The sequence below is a fragment of the Hyalella azteca genome, unplaced genomic scaffold (assembly GCF_000764305.2).
Source record: "Hyalella azteca isolate HAZT.00-mixed unplaced genomic scaffold, Hazt_2.0.2 contig13225, whole genome shotgun sequence".
Taxonomy (NCBI): Eukaryota; Metazoa; Arthropoda; class Malacostraca; order Amphipoda; family Hyalellidae; genus Hyalella; species Hyalella azteca.
Genome location: NW_025943154.1, coordinates 415,002 through 435,251, shown reverse-complemented (window position 1 = coordinate 435,251; position 20,250 = coordinate 415,002). Strand labels below are relative to the sequence as shown.

General features: G+C 38.1%; 1 protein-coding gene across 3 annotated transcripts in view; it reads left to right on the top strand.

Annotated features, from left to right (window-relative positions):
• Positions 1–4,088: 4,088 nt before the first annotated feature.
• LOC108665011 (TSC22 domain family protein 1) overlaps positions 4,089–20,250 on the top strand; it is a 97,380-nt gene continuing 81,218 nt past the window's right edge. The window contains exons 1-2 of one of the 3 annotated variants that reach the window (XM_047883557.1): positions 4,108–4,143; positions 4,249–6,323. In XM_047883557.1, the coding sequence (XP_047739513.1) occupies positions 4,444–6,323 (1,880 nt within the window). In that variant the 5' untranslated portion in view covers positions 4,108–4,143; positions 4,249–4,443. Of the gene's footprint in view, positions 6,324–17,913; positions 19,021–20,250 lie in introns of those variants that run through there. The other 2 variants (XM_047883556.1, XM_047883558.1) reach the window with 2 other exon arrangements.

The following is a 20,250-nucleotide window of genomic DNA, read 5'->3' as shown; positions in this document are numbered from 1 at the left end:
TGCCGATTCTTGAACTTTTCGTGACTTGATTCACAAGGGATCCGGCCTTTGGAACCCGATCTTTCCATATGTGAATTTTAGGCTACTAATTGTTTGTACCTGTGTTCTAGGTTTTGAACTGACGATGGAGCTGGACTCCGAAACGTTCTCTCTTATAAGAAATGGTGAACTTTTTGGCTACTTTCTTTTTTTTTTAATTCCTGATGAATTTGCGACTTAAGCAGCCAAGTGATCTTAATACTTAACGCAGAGTATTGGCACTCGAGACTCCCAATGTATGGACGGACCTTGTACCGGCACTCAACTCATAATGGTGGCTTTTTTTCATGAGGCGATAAGATTAGGAAAGCATTGAGACGGTCAATATATTTATTATGTAATCATATGAGGTGTGACAAGTGATTCAGCACATATGAACCACCCATTCAGATTCATTTCGATTTATCTGACCCAGACGCAGTCAAACACGTACGATATATCCTTGAAGTAATATTTTAATCTGACAAAATTATATTCACAGTTGGCTGACGTAGAGTTAAATTAAGAGAATTGAAGCTAAACATGCTTCACTCGAAATGTGTACATGTGTCTTACACATACTTTAATTTCTTTTGTTGAACTAGATAATCGTCGAATTAATGTACTTATGATTAAAGAATGTGAATAGGCCAAAGAATCGGCTGAATTTCTTCTGTTAAATTAGATAATCGTCGAATTTATGTACTTATGATTAAAGAATGTGAATAGGCCAAAGAATCTGCTGTTCGACTTGTGTCATCACATCCAGTATCGGATTATCTTGGTCGTTTGTAATGAATATTCTTCGTGTCAGTAAGTCATCCCACCGTCTTGTCTTTCTGCTGACCATTATTATTCAATGATATTTGTGATTTTTGGACCTTTTATCAAATTTTTTAGATTTTTCTTGGGTTGATTTCTATTTTTACTCTACATTTGCCATTATAAACTTTCAAAATACTTATGATTCTTCAATGTGGTACTATTAGATAATTTTCGTCAATTAAATTCGTGTTTAATATTCATTGTTAATTCTGTGCTCTAATTGTAAGTGGTTGCGTTGCTCTCGCTATGGGGTTTTGTCTAACATCCCTGTTTTCTTTCCCTTCCTCAGAGCATGAACAAACTTTTACGAGATCACATCAAAGTTAAGCCATCTGTCAGGTGCAACTCTTCTCGAGCAACGGGTTCTCCTCAACCTTCAGAATCGTCTGCTACCTTGCCACCAGCTGAATTTGAACATATTCACAATATCGATAATTCGATTACTGAATGTCTCCATGATGGTCTTTTAGAGGATAACTTGTCTAGCAGAATTCCTCGTGTGTCTAATAACAAGACTGCGGGTATACGCACAGGTTCAAAGAAGAAACTCCCTATGGGAAGACCGCTATCGCGCCGTGACATATTGCGTCGTTCTGACAAGAAAGCTCCATCATCAAGACGAACCTGTCGCATCTCTAGCGATGCCTTCGAAAACTTTATAAGGAAAAATACCGAAATGAACTCTGATAGCACTCGTCGTGTTGAAGCTAAATTGCAAGAACTTTTGCTAGCCAACAAGCGACGCGAAGAGACCGAACAGCGCCTACTGCTAGAGAGTCGGCAGAATTGCTTGAGGCTTGAAAGACTGGAGGCCATTCTGAAGGAGCTCATAGGAACCAGCAATTCTATCGAATACTGAGACTGCGTTGTCATTCTCTATAATAATGGTTTCCTATTTCTATGGTATACTATTACAATATTCTTGTTCGGTGTACTACGTTAAAATTATTTATTTAATTTGTGATTCTCTTCATTTGTCATGGCTAATGACATTCTTTAGTGCAATTATTCGCCATCGCTTGGCTGGGTCGAGTGCATCAGATTTCGACTGACAAAAACTGATAGTGGCAGTTTTTCTATTTTTTCCATCTGGTGCTTCGAATTAACGCACTGTTATGATGCTGCCGTAAACCTCTTGAACTTCCTATAATAATTTGTGTAGCTATTTTCCCGCCTCCATTTAGTCAAGTTTTCCAAACTTTCCTACCCCAACTAGGGGTGCATCTTCCATTCTCTCAAGTATTGTAATTATGGAAATTAATTTTCTAATTTTGAGAACAAATTTTGTAGTTACAATGTCATCAGTTGTATTATTATTATTTTTTGATGTCCCAAGTGTCTGACGATTTGTTGTTGGGCCGGTAAGTTTATACTGGAAATTCAATAAATTTTTGCTTAATATGCTTGTAACTTCATTCCATAATTTCCAAACCACTCGTGAGTCGTTGACGTGTATCAAGAAATCACCTTGAAACACCAGTTCTACATCCGTTTAGTTGCGCTTAGAGAAGGCAGGTTGAGCTAGACTAAGCTCTCGAGTTAATTCCGTAGATTTTGAGTGGTCATAGCAAAATCTATGATTTGAAGGATAAATCTATGCTTTTCCGAGTTTTATTTGGAGGTATTGACTAGTACCTCATTTCGACAGTTTTTCTTGTGCCCACCCCTCATCACGACTCACTTTATGACGTCATCGTTTTATCGATACAGGGTGTCCCAAAAAAACGATACTCAACTTAGAATGGCTGTAACTCGAAAAGAAAGAGTTAAAAAAATTTGGAAGGTCAGAATTTGTTCCCTATGTTTTTCTCCATCTCTCCACCAAAAATCAGACAGATCGATGTAGCCATAAGCGTTTGATAGAACTTTCAGTGATTTTCATAAATGAGAAAATGCGCTAAAAATCAAACAGCGAAAAGAAAACATGTCAAGACAACGTAATGATTATGCAAAATGATTTTACTAAAACTTTGCGCAAGCACGATTTTAGCACATGTCACTGAAAGTTCTATCAAACGCTTATGGCTACATCGATCTGTCTGATTTTTGGTGGAGAGATGGAGAAAAACGTAGGGAACACATCCTGACTTTCCAAAATTTTTTAACTCATAACTTTTCGAGTTACAGCCATTCAAAGTTGAGTATCTTTTTTTTGGGGACACCCTGTATATGTACTCTCTTTGTCACGCTTGCCTTTTTGCAATGCATTTCTAGGAAGTTCGTCTCTTTGAACCTCAGAATGGAGTCGCATGGAAACCAGTTAAAGACGAAATAACACATAATAAGGCAAGTGATTCAAAACTGTTAATTTATCGACATCACCTACTCACCTGGAAGGTTTACTCTGACCCACGCTATTGCAAATCGGACAAAGAAATGCTATAATGAGTGAAGCGTATTCTTTTAGCGTTATAAGCGCTAATGAAATCTTGGGTCAATGTCGGACTTGGGCGGGGAAATTTCATGCCGTGTGTGTCGTTCCCCCAGGTCCCGTGTCACACCACCGTTTCGCGTGTTGTACCTACACGCAGTCGGTCGTACCATTTGGGGCCCAATTTAATATATGTTGGGCCCAATTTAACGATGCTTTTTGCATTCCATTATTCAACACTCTTTCATGCTTTAGACCCCACCAGTCTAAGTTTTGAGACAATTTTGTGCGGTATGATCGAACTCCATGAATTGATTTTGTATTTCAATCTTGATTTAATACGAAAAATATCTTCCATTTATATTAAAATGTGTATGCTTGCTCATTGCGCTATTTTTGACTTAGGTTCAGCTGTTTTTTCTACTGCATGTGAAATTAATAAAATGTCATTTCTGCGTTTGAGTTCATAGTTAATTATAATTACTTACCGAATGTTCAATTAAACAAGGCCTTTTTTTTATTCAACATTTCAAATGTTTATATAAAGTAGTTCCGGAAGTTATGGTTACTATTTCATCAAAGCAATATCGTCAAATCTTTTTTAAATATTGTATTTCATTCTATAAACCATTAAATTTTTCCGTTGATGACTTGCTGCATTTTGATAATAGTTCACTGTCATATAATATAGCTTTTGCATGTTACTTATCTACACAGTAAGCATTTTAATCCTATTGTAACCAAACCCTCGGACAAATGAAGCTCGTGTAGCATCACAAATAGAATTCAATACTGTATAAATTCTCCGATATGTGCGTAGTCCTTGCTAGTGTTTTGGAGTCTATTGTCTAAAATAGTAAACAAATCAGTATGTTTTCTGTGACCGTGGAACTTTATCATCGTGTCAGTATTTCCTGCTTCATGCAGCGGTATGTATTTTAATTAAAATGGATTTTTGGACATTAAATTTTAAATATTCAGTAAGTCGATTAACTGAATATTTACAGTGATTAAATATGTCTATACTTTAACAGATTGAAAAATCGGTGGTTCTGGTTTATGGAACTCGTGAAATCATTGAAAACCGTGCCTCAAAATTGGTTCTGCCGATGTTATAATTGAAACAATTTGATTACTGCTGTACTTATTTTATGACTAGTCATGAACAGTGATCAAGTTAGTTGATTCGATTTGGAAGTTAAAGGCTGCTCTAATTTTTGAACTACAATATGGAAGGAGAACAACCTTTAATTGAGCAGTCAGGTGGTGAAGTTCCTAGTCAACCCCTGACTAACACCAATTTCTCGTCGGAAGCCTTTTGTATTGAACTACGAGATGTGGATAGACCTACTAATTTAAATTCTCTTGACACCTCATTGAGCAATCCTCAAAGCCAAAACAACCAGAATTATCAGAGAAAGAAAAATCATTCTTCCTTTCAAATTACCAGTGTGGTATTGAATGATGGTGCTGAAGATAGTCCTGATGAAACAGAAGATATGTCAGACATTTTGGACTCCTCTAAAATTGAGTCTGACTTTGAGAAAGAAACTCCTAGTTACTCTGAGGAGTACTCAAAATCTGAAGAACCAATTTGCGTTAGCACTGCTGCTGTCTTGCCCACAAGTACCCAGTATGGAATTACTGCTGTTGTACAGCAGAATCAATCTGGTGGATTATTGACATCAAGATTACCCCAAGGCATTACAGTGAATGTTACAAAAGGAGGCATTGCTCTTGCAGAAGCTGATGGTGTAGTTCCAAGTGACACTGAAAATTTGTCCAATAGATTTAAAATAGTAAAAATAGCTTCTAACAAGCCTTTTAAAAAAGGAAGATGGGTTTGTTTTGACTTCATGGATTCTCCGGCAACATCTGCTGTGGGAGTAAGAGGTCCAGAAACTCCTGGGCAGCACAATGTGGCTATTCCCTTGGCTTCTCAAATTCCACAAAGCCATAATCAACCCATGTTAAGCCAAAATGTGCCTCAGCAAATACCTCAACTTCACCAAAATCAGCAAACTTCTCCACAGCTTCCTCTTCAGCAGTCATCTGCCTTAGGACAGCATCAGTATGGGAGCATGACTCAAACTTGCAGTATGGCTTCAGGAACGCCTGTATATACATCTCAAATGTCATCTCAAGGATACCAATCAGGAACTAGCATTTCTTCCACCATGAGTCAACAGGGTATTCAAATGAACATTCAGCAGCAGCAACAACAGCAATATCAGCAGCATATTCAGCAGCAACAATTACAGCAGCAAATACATCAGCAACATCAAATGCAACAGAATCAGAATTCTGTTATTGCTAGTCAAGTAATGGATTCCCAGCAGGTGGTGAATACAGCACCTTTGAGTAGTAGTGTAAGTGAGTCTTCTCCAAGTGCTCAAGCTTTAGGTGCAGTTGGCATTATGCAGCAGCCATTGAAACATCATGATGGCTGCCAGCCTCAAAACATCCCTGTTCAAGGTCAGAGTGTTGGTAGTGTGCTGCAGAACCAGTCAGTGATTTCACAATCTCAGCAGAACTATCAACCTATGCCAATGCAACATCCTGAACAGCCCAGTTCTGTTCCATCTCAACAACAGCCACAGCAAACACCTATGACTCAGATGCAACAGGGATCACTACCACCACCACAACAACAGCAAGCAATGCAACAAGACCAGATGAATGTTGTTCATGACCAGTCCCCAAGCTTTCAACCTAGTCAATCACAGATGGTTCAGCAGCCCATAAATCTTCAATCTCAAGGACAAAATCAAGTACTATCTAACCAAGGGTCACCTCAAATGACCTATGCACAACAGCAGCAGCCCCAGCACTCAATTCTGCAATCTGGTGGGACAAGTATACTGCCTCAGGGAGGAGTGGTGCACTCATCTGCTGGGTTTTTTAATACGATTACTAATGCTGCAAACTTGAGTTCAAGCAACAATTCTAATCAGATGGCTTCCAGTAGTGCTACATTGGTACAACCACAAATGATGCAAGCCCAGACTGCTTGCAATATCACAGCTGTTACTTCAGACGCTCGAGAAGGAATTCCTGAAGCAAGTGCTGCATCGGATGAAGCAACTCCAGGAGACGAGGACAAACCAAGGTGAGAAATCTATTATATACAGTTGCATTTTATATGCATTTGTCTTGTCCTTCTATCATTTGAAATTTTCATGAACATTTGAAATCATTTGAAATTTTCAATTTATCATGAACATCTTTAAGCTAATTTGTGCCTTAGCCAATGCCTCAACCTAGACTTCTTTCTCAATGTTTCAAAAATTGTATTCATCATCAGCCTTGGAAACCTGCATTAATAATTTGTTCTCATGAATTTGAAAATTTTAGCCAATTCCTATTTCAATTTTATTTATTTTTGAATTACCTATTGAAAGAGGAAAATGCCAAGATTATCATTAAGTAGATAACATTTTCTACCCATTCACTAGAATCACATAAAAGGAAGAGCAATGAAATTATTTTTAGATTGAAAAAATACTTATAAATTTTACAATTATTAATAAAAAATTGCCTAAAATTAAAAATATCAAAGTTTAAAATAACCTTAATGGTCACAAAATTATCTTATGTTACATCATCAAAAATTTATGTCTCATTGATTTATCTGAGCTAGAAAGTACACTACAGTTAACAGCATTAGGTAAATATATGAACCATATAAGATGGATTTGTCAAGGCTATAGTATTGATATAGCAAAAAAGTATTGATGATAAGTTTTATTGAAAAATAATTTTTTTTCATTGCATCTGCCTTCTTTATAGGTTAGGAAAATTCCACTAATCATTGTAAAAACTTATTTGCCTTTGTTTATTTTACTATTGGTACCGTATGTCACATTTATTTCTTTGGTTACTTGATGATATAATTCTATATGGTGTATGCACTGTGTGGTTGCAACCTTGATTATAAACATTCATATATAATGAGATTCATTCACAATTTATTCAGGCCTAACTTGTTTGCACTTATTTATTGTAGATGTAAATATTTTATGACTCAAAATTTTAATATGTTAAATTTTACAGTTGAGAATAATGTGAATTGTTGATTTGAGATTTCTTGTGACAATTTTCATTATGTCTGCATGTAATTTGTATCACTGCCAAATATATTGCAAATATAGGATAGTAAAATTGCATCAGAATATCTTTTATATAAAATAAAATTGTAACTCTATATTTATAAAATATTTTTGTATAATATTTTGCCTAATTCTATTTAAATCCATAATGGACATAAATTTGAGAATGCATGTGCTTTCATCATATAAAGAAATACTAAGGAACCAACATATTTTGAGAAAAATAACACCCAAATACATGTGCTCTTCCTACTACCTCTCCATATGACCTTAGCTCTCTGTTGTTAAACTAATTATATACATTGCGGTTTTTCTTGATAAATGTTCATTGCAAATACAATGGCTGAGTATATATAATTACATGGATCACTGACTCCAAAGTCTAAGACTTGTTTGACTCCTTGCCTTATCTGAGTTTATTTATATACGGTCTACAGTATGTATTTGTTACATTTTCTTCATCATGACCATTGACTAATATGCTTGGTGTTACCTATTTGATGTTATTTATGTAGGGAAGAGAATATGTATTCCTATTTCTCTTTAATTTAATGAATATTGTAATTTAGGAACCCATTGTTGTAAACATTTTTTGCTGAAACCTCGGTTAGCCCATCACAAATTTATATGTATATATGTGCTGGCTGATGAAGCTTATTATTTTTAAGCGTGATTGTGTTTTGCCATTAATTTGCAAAATTATATTAGTATTTAAAATTAAGTTATTTGCACAAGATAGTGCACCATCTGCTGAAATGGTATCTACAGCTATGGGATCATAGTTACCTATAAATTTGATGTGAATCTGTACAAAATTTTGATTTTTACTGGGTTAAAAGCATCTTTGTGAATAATAAATTGCTTGTTGAAAAATGCACTTATAAGAATACTGGTAATGTTTTAAGTATCTTTGTCTTTCTTTATGTGAGCATAGCAAATTTGCAGCCCTTTGAAAGAAGCCTTTGAGGTAACTAATTTTTCTGTCAAAATATTCTTGTTTTACCTATGTATATTATAATTTTGTGTTGATACAAGTACCTTCTTCCATACAACTTTCAGTTGTTGCCTTAAATTCCTTCTTGAAATCAGCAATAATTTACAATAAATTTAAATAATTCATGTGAGTACCGTATGTAGTTAATTTGGTACCTATTTAACTGAAGAAAATAAAGACTACCGGTACCTAGTTTATTATTTCTACTCTGCTTTATCCCCCTCATTATTCCTACTCTGCTTTATCCCCCTTATTATTCCTACTCTGCTTTATCCCTCTTATTATTCCTACTCTGCTTTAACCCCCTTATTATTCCTACTCTGCTTTATCCTCCTTATTATTCTTACTCTGCTTCATCCCCCTTATTATTCCTACTCTGCTTTATCCCCCTCATTATTCCTACTCTGCTTTATCCCCCTTATTATTCCTACTCTGCTTTATCCTCCTTATTATTCTTACTCTGCTTTATCCCCCTAATTATTCCTACTCTGCTTTATCCCCCTTATTATTCCTACTCTGCTTTATCCCCCTCATTATTCCTACTCTGCTTTATCCCCCTTAATATTCCTACTCTGCTTTATCCCCTTATTATTCTTACTCTGCTTTATCCTCCTTATTATTCCTACTCTGCTTTATCATCCTTATTATTCCTACTCTGCTTTATCCTCCTTATTATTCCTACTCTACTTTATCCTCCCCTTATTATTCCTACTCTGCTGTATCCACCTTATTATTCCTACTTTGCTGTACTCCCCTTATTATTCCTTCTCTGCTTTATCCCCTTATTTGTTCCTTCTCGGCTCCATGATTCATCCAGTGACCTTGGCTGGGTCTTACAATGAGCGAGTTAGCCATGAAACCTAAATTCCGGCGTAGATTTTCTATTACTGCTTCCATAGAAAACCTAAATTTCTCGGTAAAACAGTTTTATATTGATATGCCCATGGCAAAGTTTCACCCACTTGGTGAAGGCCTAGCTAAGGCCAACATCCTTTTTTTACCCTGGAATAACACCTGTGCTGTACAGCATCCCATAGCTGGTCTGTAGGTCTAACGATTGAGCAGAATTGAACTACTATTATATATTAAATGACAATACTACTCATCTACCAACTACTCACCAAGTTGCCATCAATTTCAACTTTTCAACATCGCTCCCTTTTCCTAATTGAACTATTTTCTGTTAGGAGATAGCCTAACAGTTTTTGGTCCCCGATTTATATGAAATTTGCCCGGAAAAAATGTCTTCGTTCCAACTGATCTCCAAAGATGGCGGATATCTCCTAAGATATATTGAATGTGATCAGACTGACTTGCAAGTTGCAAGAATATTATTATATCACGTGCCAGTGACTGAAATCGTATTATTGATGCGATGGTGTATCAACATCAATACGCATGTACAGAATATGTTTGCTCCATCATCTAACGAATATTTAGACATATTGCATGTACATGGTATTTTTAGCGCATTTTCTCATTTATGGAAAAAATTCACTATTGTGCTCACCATGTCCGTCTGTCTGTCTGTCCGTCTGCGACTTCACGTTTTCGTCGACGAGAAAATGCGCTCATGCTCTCTCTGTCACTCACTGCAGTGAGTACTGAGTTATATTTTTTATATGTTATTTCTTGATACTCTTTTATTGCTAAATGCAACTGGTTCGCCATGGAAATAAGGCTTGTTCCTTCAGTGGGCGCGTAGATACTTTGGTTGTTTCTTAGCCTGTTTAGTTTCTATGCTTTTTCCGAGCTGAAACGTTGCTCTCGACATATAGTCTCACTCACAAAAATATCGGGTCAATTTATCAATATGGTGATATACCTTCTTACCGCAGCGCCGCCGTAGCACTGATACCCCATTTTGCTGAGTCAGATAGACAAAACGTTTTTAGATATTTTTTTGGATTATATTTGTTTTCAAAATTTGGAAAACGTGTGGAGGATGATGGAGAGGATTATAAGTGTGTGGTCTTGAGGAGTGGAGGGTAGAGACGGGAGGGTGGGAAGACAAATGTGACCGTGCTGAATGTTTTTTTGTGCATTGTTTCTGTTTTTTTTAGAATGTTGCAAAAGAAATGTTTTAGTTTATTTAGGATAAGTGTGTGGTCTTGAGGTGTGCAGGGTAGAGACGGGAGAGTGGGAAGACAAATGTGACCGTGCTGAATGTTTTAGTGCATTGTTTCTGTTTTTTTTGGGATATTGCATAATGAAATGCTTTAGTTTATTTAGGATTCATGTGAATACGTTTTAATTTAACTTTTTGTTAACATATGAGTGTGACGTGAACTTTTAATTTTTTGACGCTAGTAAAAGAGCTTCTATGCAGCGTGTGTGACCGATGTAAAGGTCGTGACCGGAGGTTAACACGCACCAAATTCCAATTCGAACATAGTCCCACTGATTTCTCTGAGCGATGTACCATCTGTGTCGATACGAGTAGCAGAGCTTCGAATAACCTTCACCAAGTGAGCCTTTCTCATTATTAACTATCAAAATTCTCTATTATCCTATTAACTATACAGTCGAACACGGATAACTGATCCTCCCGTGAGATTTAATTTATTAAATTAAATTAATTATTCGACATCTTAATTTACTTTAGTTTAATTAATTTTTAGTTTAATTTAGTTTTAAATTTAATTTATTCCACAATAGCATCGTATAATAAAATATGGTATTAGTGTTATTTGTTGCACAATAGCATTTTATATTCAAACGTATAATAATTGTTATTCACACACAAAAGTATCGCTGACATGCAAATAATAGTATTTATTTTTTATACAATAAGATCGTAGATTCAAATATATAATAGTTGTTATTTATAACACAATTGCATCACGGACTCGTACCTGTAAACATGCGTATTTTGTGCGCCATTCAGCCAAGTTTCACACAGCTGCTTCTTACAATACCTAGTCAGCTGAGGCGGTCAGACTTACGAGACTGTGTGGCGCCTCTGCTACCCCGATACTGCACCCGCTCTACCCCGATATAATGAACTACCTAACCTAACCAATGTACTTCTCTCTCTCTCTAGTCTAGTCGTTGCGATACCGGATCGAACCACCTAACCTAACCTAACCAACGTACTTCTCTCTCTAGTCGTTGCGAGACCGGATCTGCCACACATTCCATGTCATGTTGATGTGTGGGGTCATATGCTTATATTGCACTCTTGGTTTTATGTCTTTTGTCAATGTTAGGTTGTGTTTCATTGATAAGGGGTTGAGGTTGTTTCATCAAATTTATGATAAGTTGTATATGCCCCAAGTAGGCTTGCAGGTTGATACACTTAGTATTCTAGCTTATTTGCAATACTAGTGCGATTATTCTGTGGCTATCATTCTGAATAATGATGTAGCTTACCACTGTTAACTATGTTCTTATTCTCTTAATTTTTAATTTATCTTATTTTATACGCGATAGTATTGCAGCATTGAATAATTATGACATCGCGCTAATCATAAAATTTGACTATTTTCCGATTATTATTAAAAAAATTCTACCCACGGGCTATTAATTGACCGATCTATTAATTGACATCAATCAATGTATATTTTTCAATCGAGGTGTATGCATCATTCCGCACATTTTGCCTCAGTTTCTTTTGAAATGTCATCTTTTCGTTACGAAGTGCAGCAGGATTTAGGGTCTCTCCATCTTTTTATGTCTCGAAGATTTTTTAATTTATCTGAAAAATCTCGTGTTTTCGTTTCATCTCGGCGAGAAAACAGCGGTAATTTTTTTTCGCTCTACCTGAATGCTGGTTCAGCGTAGCTTGCACGCCACGAGAAGTGCACACTCATGCCGCTCATTTATACAAGAGTTTCTCCGCTGGCTGTGCGTTTGCCATGCCCCGAGGTATTAAATGTCTGGAAAGTACGCTACGAAAAATTCAATTTCTTGAATGCCTTTTATTTCTGTTTACGCGCTGATATCTGTGGCCAGACTATCAGAGACTTGGTAACCACTTCAGCCAATCACTGATGACTTTTCAAGCTAAACCTACAAATCACAGACGAGAAATCGGCCGCTACGTTTACTAAGAACTGTACGTCTATTTAATTAAGTTTCGATAGTACAACCTCTGAAGTACCTATATATAACTTCTCTGGAAAAATCCGTTCAAAAAACGTAATTTATTTCATTTCGCGCGCTGATATCTGGTGTAAAATTCAATGATTTGCAGTGCAATTTCCAATGACTGGTGGAAATGAACTAGCATTGTGTGGGTATTAGTGCATTACGTGCTCAGAACTCCGCGGCACTGCCCATCAGTGGCTGTAGTGTTATCGAGCGTCGAGAGAGTTCGTTGTGTGGAAGGGAAGTCCGTGTTAGGTGGACGCATTCCACTAACTCAGCCACCAATCTCACCACGCATCTTACGTTGTATCAACGTAGAATTAAGTGTTTGGTTGAATCAGCGTTTAATTAAACGTTTTGTTGAATAAAACGTTGAATTAAATTTTTTGTTTAATCAACGCTGAATAAAATGTTTGGTGAATTAAACGTTGTCTGGTTGAATCAACGTTGAATTAAACGTTATTTGAAGAATCGACGTTGAATTAAACGTTGCTTGGTTGAATCAACTTTGAATTACACTTTGTTTGGTTAAATTAGACATTCTTTAGTGTAATCAACCTCGAATTAATTCAACGTAACATAGCTGTTGGGCCCGTGCCTTCTCTCTGCCTCGCTTATATCAGCTGAAGCTGAAGCAGGTGACAGGTGTGTCGGCTACACCTGACTGTGATTTTTTCACCGTGTTCCAGTGGACTCGCTCTATCGCTCCAGGCTGGTCCTATTATTCGCTGACGTCACTTCTGTGGAACGCAGGAGCCCTTTGAGCTTCGGTTCTCTCTGGACCCAGCCGGTTTTGCTCTAGAAACTGCAGACAAATTCACCCGTACAGGCCGCTTTTTTACCAAATTATATTTTATTTAGTTATTTTTATTTTTACTTGATTTGCTCCCGGCAGTTTTCGCAGAATTCGTACCAAACTATATTATATTTTTAGTTATTTTTATTTTTATTTGATTTTCTCCCGGCAGTTGTCGCTGAATTCGATACTAATTTTTCGATTCAGTTATCGCAGACTATGTTTCAAGAAAGTTACTTTATATAGTTCGATTTTTCACTCGTGTTAACGAAATATCATAATAGTTTATTTTCATTGTAGTAATTTGTTTAATTCGTGGGCACAGCAAGAATAGCTAAATAATATGTCGTCATCACAGATGCACTGTTAGAAAAATGACCGTTAACGGTATTACCGGCATTTCAGTGGCCGGTCGGCACGTGAAAAGAAACACCGTTTCACCGTTTTTATTCCAAATTAACACCAGAAATCCGTAAAACATCTGATAAAAACGGCGAAACAGTTTATTTTCACGGGTCGACCGGCCACTAGGATGCCGGTGTGACCGTTTTTTCACCGTTTTTTCTACCAGATGTGCCCAATGTACGAGATGCTGTGAACAGCCCTGTTCTTCTCTGTATAACAACACACTATCAAAATAACTTGCAGGTATCCCAATGTTATCGATTAGTATTCTGTCATATATCACTACTGTTTAAAATGTAAAGCATCATGTTCTCGAGTACGGATATATAATGCGCACCAAAATATTGTTGCGGAATGTACAGTGAAAAAATATAACTCAGTACTCACTGCAGTGAGTGACAGAGAGCGCATTTTCTCGTCGACGAAAACTTGAGGTCACGGACGGACAGACAGACAGAAGGACATGGCGAGCACAATAGTGAATTTTTTCCATAAATGAGAAAATGCGCTAAAAAGCGCTGCCGATTTTCTGTTCTTTGATTATAAATCTCCAGGATAGATTCATGAATTACGAATTAAAATTTAACGTTGTAAACGATTAAAAGGCAACTCGAAAAATGTATCGATTCGTTTCATTTAAATCTAGAATTGGAAAGCTAAGGAAATGTCATGCTATTTCAACGTATTTTTTTCATAAAGCAGTAAAAATATTTTGAATTCTATTTGCTTTTAAACTATCTGGTTATTTGGCATTTAAGCAAAAAATTCTACAAATGCATTATTAAATCATTCTTTTCAATCTTTTATCCTAATACAAACGTTGGTGTTAATATGTGTTGCAATTTTGCCTTGCATGCTGTTGACCGCTAGTGCGCCTGCTACACGCATCACTCTGGGCTGGTGAAGTGATGTTGGTGATGACATCATCACAGAGATGCTGGCTGATGTTGGTGATGACATCATCGCAGAGATGCAGGCTGATGTTGGTGATGACATCACAGAGATGCAGGCTGATGTTGGTGATGACATCATCACAGAGATGCAGGCTGATGTTGGTGATGACATCATCACAGAGATGCAGGCTGATGTTGGTGATGACATCATCGCAGAGATGCAGGCTGATGTTAGTGATGACATCATCACAGAGATGCAGGCTGATGTTAGTGATGACATCATCACAGAGATACAGTCCCGCCTGGCAACTGTGCGCTGTGTACTATACATAATATTTGGTTATCGATATGACTATCGACAGCAGACTTCTTCTCGTTGTTTACAGAGCAAGCAAGGCGCGTTTATCCCAACAGGTTTTAGTTGCATATTATCAGTCTGTTTTGTGGCTAACAAAACTTTTTTTTGCCTATGAAAATTTGTCATAATTTTGACCTATTTGAACACAGAAGTTGAAAATTGAATTTTATATATGATTGTCAATGAACAGTAGTGCAGACCGAGAGTTTAACACAAGCAAACGGAACTTTTACGTTCGTCACGTGTAAGCAACTAGCCCCACGGTCTATTCTTGCTCTTCGAGTCACTGCATGTTTAACACGAAATTTCCTTCGTTTGTAATGGCACGTGTTATTCGAGTTAAGTGAGAAAAATGTCCTCTAAATTATCATGATTTATTCGACAGTGTGCTGCAACTATGTAGGTTTTACGAGCAAGCGTTAAAAGTCAAGAATTAGCTCTAACAGTGAAAAGTTCTGTTTAAATTTATTTTTTTTTTTCAGAAAGTACGTTACCTCTTTGTTATTTGAAAACGCGATTGAGATTTTGCATTTTGTTGGTTTATGCTCAGAAGTACTGAATGCTGGCCTTGTTTTTACTTCTCACGCTTATAGACTGCTAGCTGTTTTTAGCACCGACTTGCTAGCGTTTTTTTTCCAGTACATAAATATGTCGCACTTCGAATCTAGTTTGCCTGAAGATTTGTTAATAAGTGTTTTCCTCAATATTCCAATCAGACTGACGCTCTAGCACGCATTTATGATCCCAATTTGTTCACGGAGATCAATTGGCCTGTAATATGTTCATTATTAACAGCTTTATTTACAACCTACGTCAACTCGGTCGCAATCTTGTACTACCGAAATTGTATGATCTTGTCTTCAAGTCAAGTTACTCGTAGGATCGTCATTTGAAGGGATATTTTCGATGGCCCGATCACTGATATTGATGACCTGACGCTTTATTGTGAGACGTGACGGTTGTATGCTTATTTAATCCTTTTGTATAAATAGTCACGTTCTACTCTCCTGCCATATGCTGTAAAACATTTATTTACTCTCATATGTGTAGTGCTACGCTCACATTAGGGCTTATTATCAGTTCAGAATATTGTTATCCGTTGAGGAAATTCCTCAATGAAATCGATAAATTTAATCGAATGATGAAATCTAATTTTTTTCATGATTTTAGTCTCGCACTTCGTGCTTTAAGCGTTACTGATGTCGTTTGCCTATGACTTGGATATTTTGTTGACGAACTCTACGTGCCGCTACAACAACACGCATCAGCAAGATCCACGCACCAGATGCCGCTACAACAACACGTAGAAATACGTAGCGCACCATATGCCTTGTAGAAGGCTCTGTAGCTGTGGTGTAACCACAGGCTATGCGCCTGGTGATGCGCTGTATAGCTACATCACAATTCTTGGCATTGCGCCACGTAGGCTGAGACAAAGTGCTGTTGTTTATGCTCGCTGTGATGACCAGCTTTTATATAACCTGTTAGTCGTCCCCAAACCACGACGGTTTTGCAGAGATATTTCCGGACTGGATTTTTGTGTCCGCTCGTGGAGCGCCGAACCATTTAAGAACGTCCCGCTCTATGGTATTTTTGCGTATACATTGGAAGTGTGTCACCGTGTTGTTTCCTTCACCCAAGTATGAAATTATCGATATCTTGTCTCTAAAATTATTGCTGAATGGAGACACTGGCACTTCAGTAAACGTTCGCAAATGGCAAATATGAAGAACTATGAGCGAGTCAATTTTCGGCTTCCTGATTATTTAATAGAACCTGATTATTTAGTAGAGTAGTAGTAGTAGTTTAGTCGAGAATTAGTTTGAGTAGTAGTTTAGTATTCTCGACCGCTGCGCGGACATGTCATGCACACTGAGTCCTTTCGTGACCTATGGCTGTTGCTAGGCAACATGTAATCCGCCCTTTTGTGACCTATGGCTGTTGCTAGGCAACATGTAATCCGCCCTTTCGTGACCTATGGCTGTTGCTAGGCAACATGTAATCCGCCCTTTCGTGACCTGTGGCTGTTGCTAGGCAACATGTAATCCGCCCTTTTGTGACCTATGGTTGTTGCTAGGCAACATGTAATCCGCCCAACGCTTGAGAGGCTTCAAGACAGTTCTGACATCATCGACGGCATGTCGCCATCTCTACTGACATTCTCATGCTGTGCTTTTCTCCTCGAGAAAACATTATAAGAAAAATTTTTATCATGGTGTCTTATCTCTATTAAATTGCATATAGGGAATTTCTACGTGTATATGAAACTTGAGGCTTATTATGGCATTCAGCTTGCACATGAAGAATATTTATCAAGCTGGAGCTTTTAACACTTGTTAAAAATAGATAGTAGATAGTAGTCCCTAGAGTATGCATTGTTAAAATAAATAGTAGTAGTTGTTAGTGCACTGATCTACGTTGTTTTTGATTCTGAGATCCGGCTGGGGCACTTGCATTAGGTACGAATCTAATTTTTAATTTTAGATTCTAGAATTATCTTATGTTATCTTGTAATCTTTTAATTCATTAGATGGACAGACAACTGTTTACTCTCAATTAATAAGGCCCACATCACGTTCTTTATTCTCTCCAATGTAATAACTCCTCAATTAATATCAGTAATTTGATGATGGCCGTATTTATGTCCTATATTTTTCTTGTATATATGCATATTCAATTTTACACGGAATAAAGATGTTAGAAGAAAGTGATTCCCTTAGAAAATTCTCCGGAATAAATATGTCTGAGAATTGGTCATGCTTCCCAGTAGTAGCCTCCGAACTTCGAATTTCTGCATAATTCTTTGTTCGCCTGCCAACGAGTAAACAAAAGTACGAAGCAAGAGTGTTTGAATCTACGTTCGCAGGATAGATGAACAATATGTCTTGAATTAGTTCTCTCTTTGAAATATTCTTACTATGAAGTAATTTCTTTGGATTATATATTAATTATTTTCTTATTATTATTTAAATATATATATATATCTATAATCATTTATCATATTATTATTATATTATTCACCGAATCGTTCCTTGCCTGAAACTTGCAGCTTGCACGGACTGGCAGCTGCACTGTCGGAACAGAATCCACCGTCGGATTTGGAGTTGAATCCACCTTACCCGGGCATCGGAGCAGGGTCCTCAGACCTGCCATCAGCCAAGGATCTTGGTGTGCCGTTTCCTTCCGCTGAATTAGGGTCCTGCCACTTAACTGGCCAACCGTCATGTGTGCGAAACACCGAGGTCCCAATTCCTCCCGAAGATACGGCAAACTGTGTGCAATTGTCGGATGTAATATCGCTTAAACCATCAGCACATCGATCACCGTTACCACCATTGCCGCCTCGATCACGCAGTGTTCCTCCTCGTCCCGACACCACCTTGCTGCGATCATCTCCTGTACCACCGTTTTGTTCTCCTGCAGAGAATATTATTTCGTCCCGTGACTCGTCTGTAGAGAGTCTTCCTCAGCTTTACGCGGCGGTTGAGCGCCAGATTCCTCCCAGGGGACTAATGATGCCTCTCGAAGGTCCTGGACGTGAAGGATTTGAAGGAGCGGTTATCGTTCCTCTCGAATCAAGGGGTGATATAATACCCGGCATGAACCCTATCTGTGGGAGCCCCAAAAGTGACGCTTCGCAGCACTACATGAGTTTGGCTCAAACGGCATTGCAACATCGTCAATATCGCGAAGCCCTGAACTCGTCACCTAGAGGCTTCCGTGTCCTTGATGGAGGAAGATCTGAAAATTTCTCACTGGAGTCTATCCCTTCAGGACGAGTACTCGGTCCTCAAAATTCGTTTCCTTTTACGGCGACCAGTGTGGCTGCAAACTCTTCTATCCCGGCATCAATTACCGCCCCGGGAGGTCAACCACTCTCTCGAAACTATTATCCTCCGACCTCGACAACCACGAAGGTTCTTCACCGTCAGGACCATGGGGGCAGCGCCGGTCATCTCCCTTGCGTCCATGACACCGAAGTGGAGCAGTTGACCAGCAATGCTGGAAATGCAGGCTTGGGTTCCAGACCTGCACGACCAAATCGCCTGGCGTATCGTGCCTCTCACGACGGGAACTCTGCGTCGCTCAGGGAGACTGCCAGTCTACCCCCGCCCTCACCTGTTGATCAACAACTCCGCGACATGGACAGCCCTCATTGCAGGTCCACTTGAGTGGCTTTAACTAACTCAAGAGTTCTCAGATTATTGAATTATCCTTCCCTGCCGAGCTGTTTTGGCTCTCCCGATTTGTAAAAAATTGTATCTATTTCCAGTTTTCTTCGTGATCCTAGTTTCACCAATTTCCCTCACTCATAATTGATTGTAAATTCCAGTCTTAATACACTGTTTTCTAAAATTATCGCTGTTCAAATGAACTATTGTTTTATGGTGTTTGATTGCCCTGTCATTTCTTGTGTTTTTTCTCTTCCCTGTTCTGTTTATTTTAAATGTAACTGACAAATGACAGTCTTAGTTAGATGGACGACTCTCCCCCATGTCCACCAACTCTCCCCATTTTCACTAACTCTCCCCCATGTCCACCAACTCTCCCCCATGTCCACCAACTCTCCCCATGTTCACCAACTCTCCCCATGTTCACCAACTCTCCCCATGTCCACCAACTCTCCCCATGTCCACCAACTCTCCCCTTGTCCACCAACTCTCTAACTCTCCCCATGTCCACCAACTCTCCCCATGTCCACCAACTCTCCCCTTGTCCACCAATTCTCCCCATGTCCACCTACTCTCCCCATGTCTACCAACTCTCTCCATGTCCACCAACTCTCCCCATGTCCACCAACTCTCCCCATGTCCACCAACTCTCCCCATGTCCACCAACTCTCCCTCACCATGCCCTTCACCTCGCCTGGTTTTTGCCCAGTTTTAGTATGAACATAATTTGTGATTTTCTCGCGCGTGTGTTGTGTACAGAAACGCTATGCTTGCGTGCCGAGATGGGATTGTTATTCAGGCATTTGTGTTATAAAGTCTTCTTACGTGGTAATGTCAATTTGAATAACCATTCCTGCGTATGTTTTTTTTTAATTATAGTTATAGAGCGTGCATTGACACATTGTATGCACTGGGATTGATGACCCTTGTTCCTAACTATTAATGCTGTTATAATTTATAACATGCAATTTTCATTCGTTCTGTTACTCATTCGTTTTATAAACTAGTAAGTCATTAATTTGATGTTTTGAATATGTTACATTTCGCTGCTATAATTTACACGATTTTATAAGGTAATTTTTTAGATTTTTGTAAATATTGTTCGACGTTTCTACGGATATTTACGAATAATGTGTGACGTGTTCACCGATCCTGATGAACAATATTGAACATCTCATCAATTGCCTCTCTAAAGGGCGTTTAAACAGTGTGCATTGAAG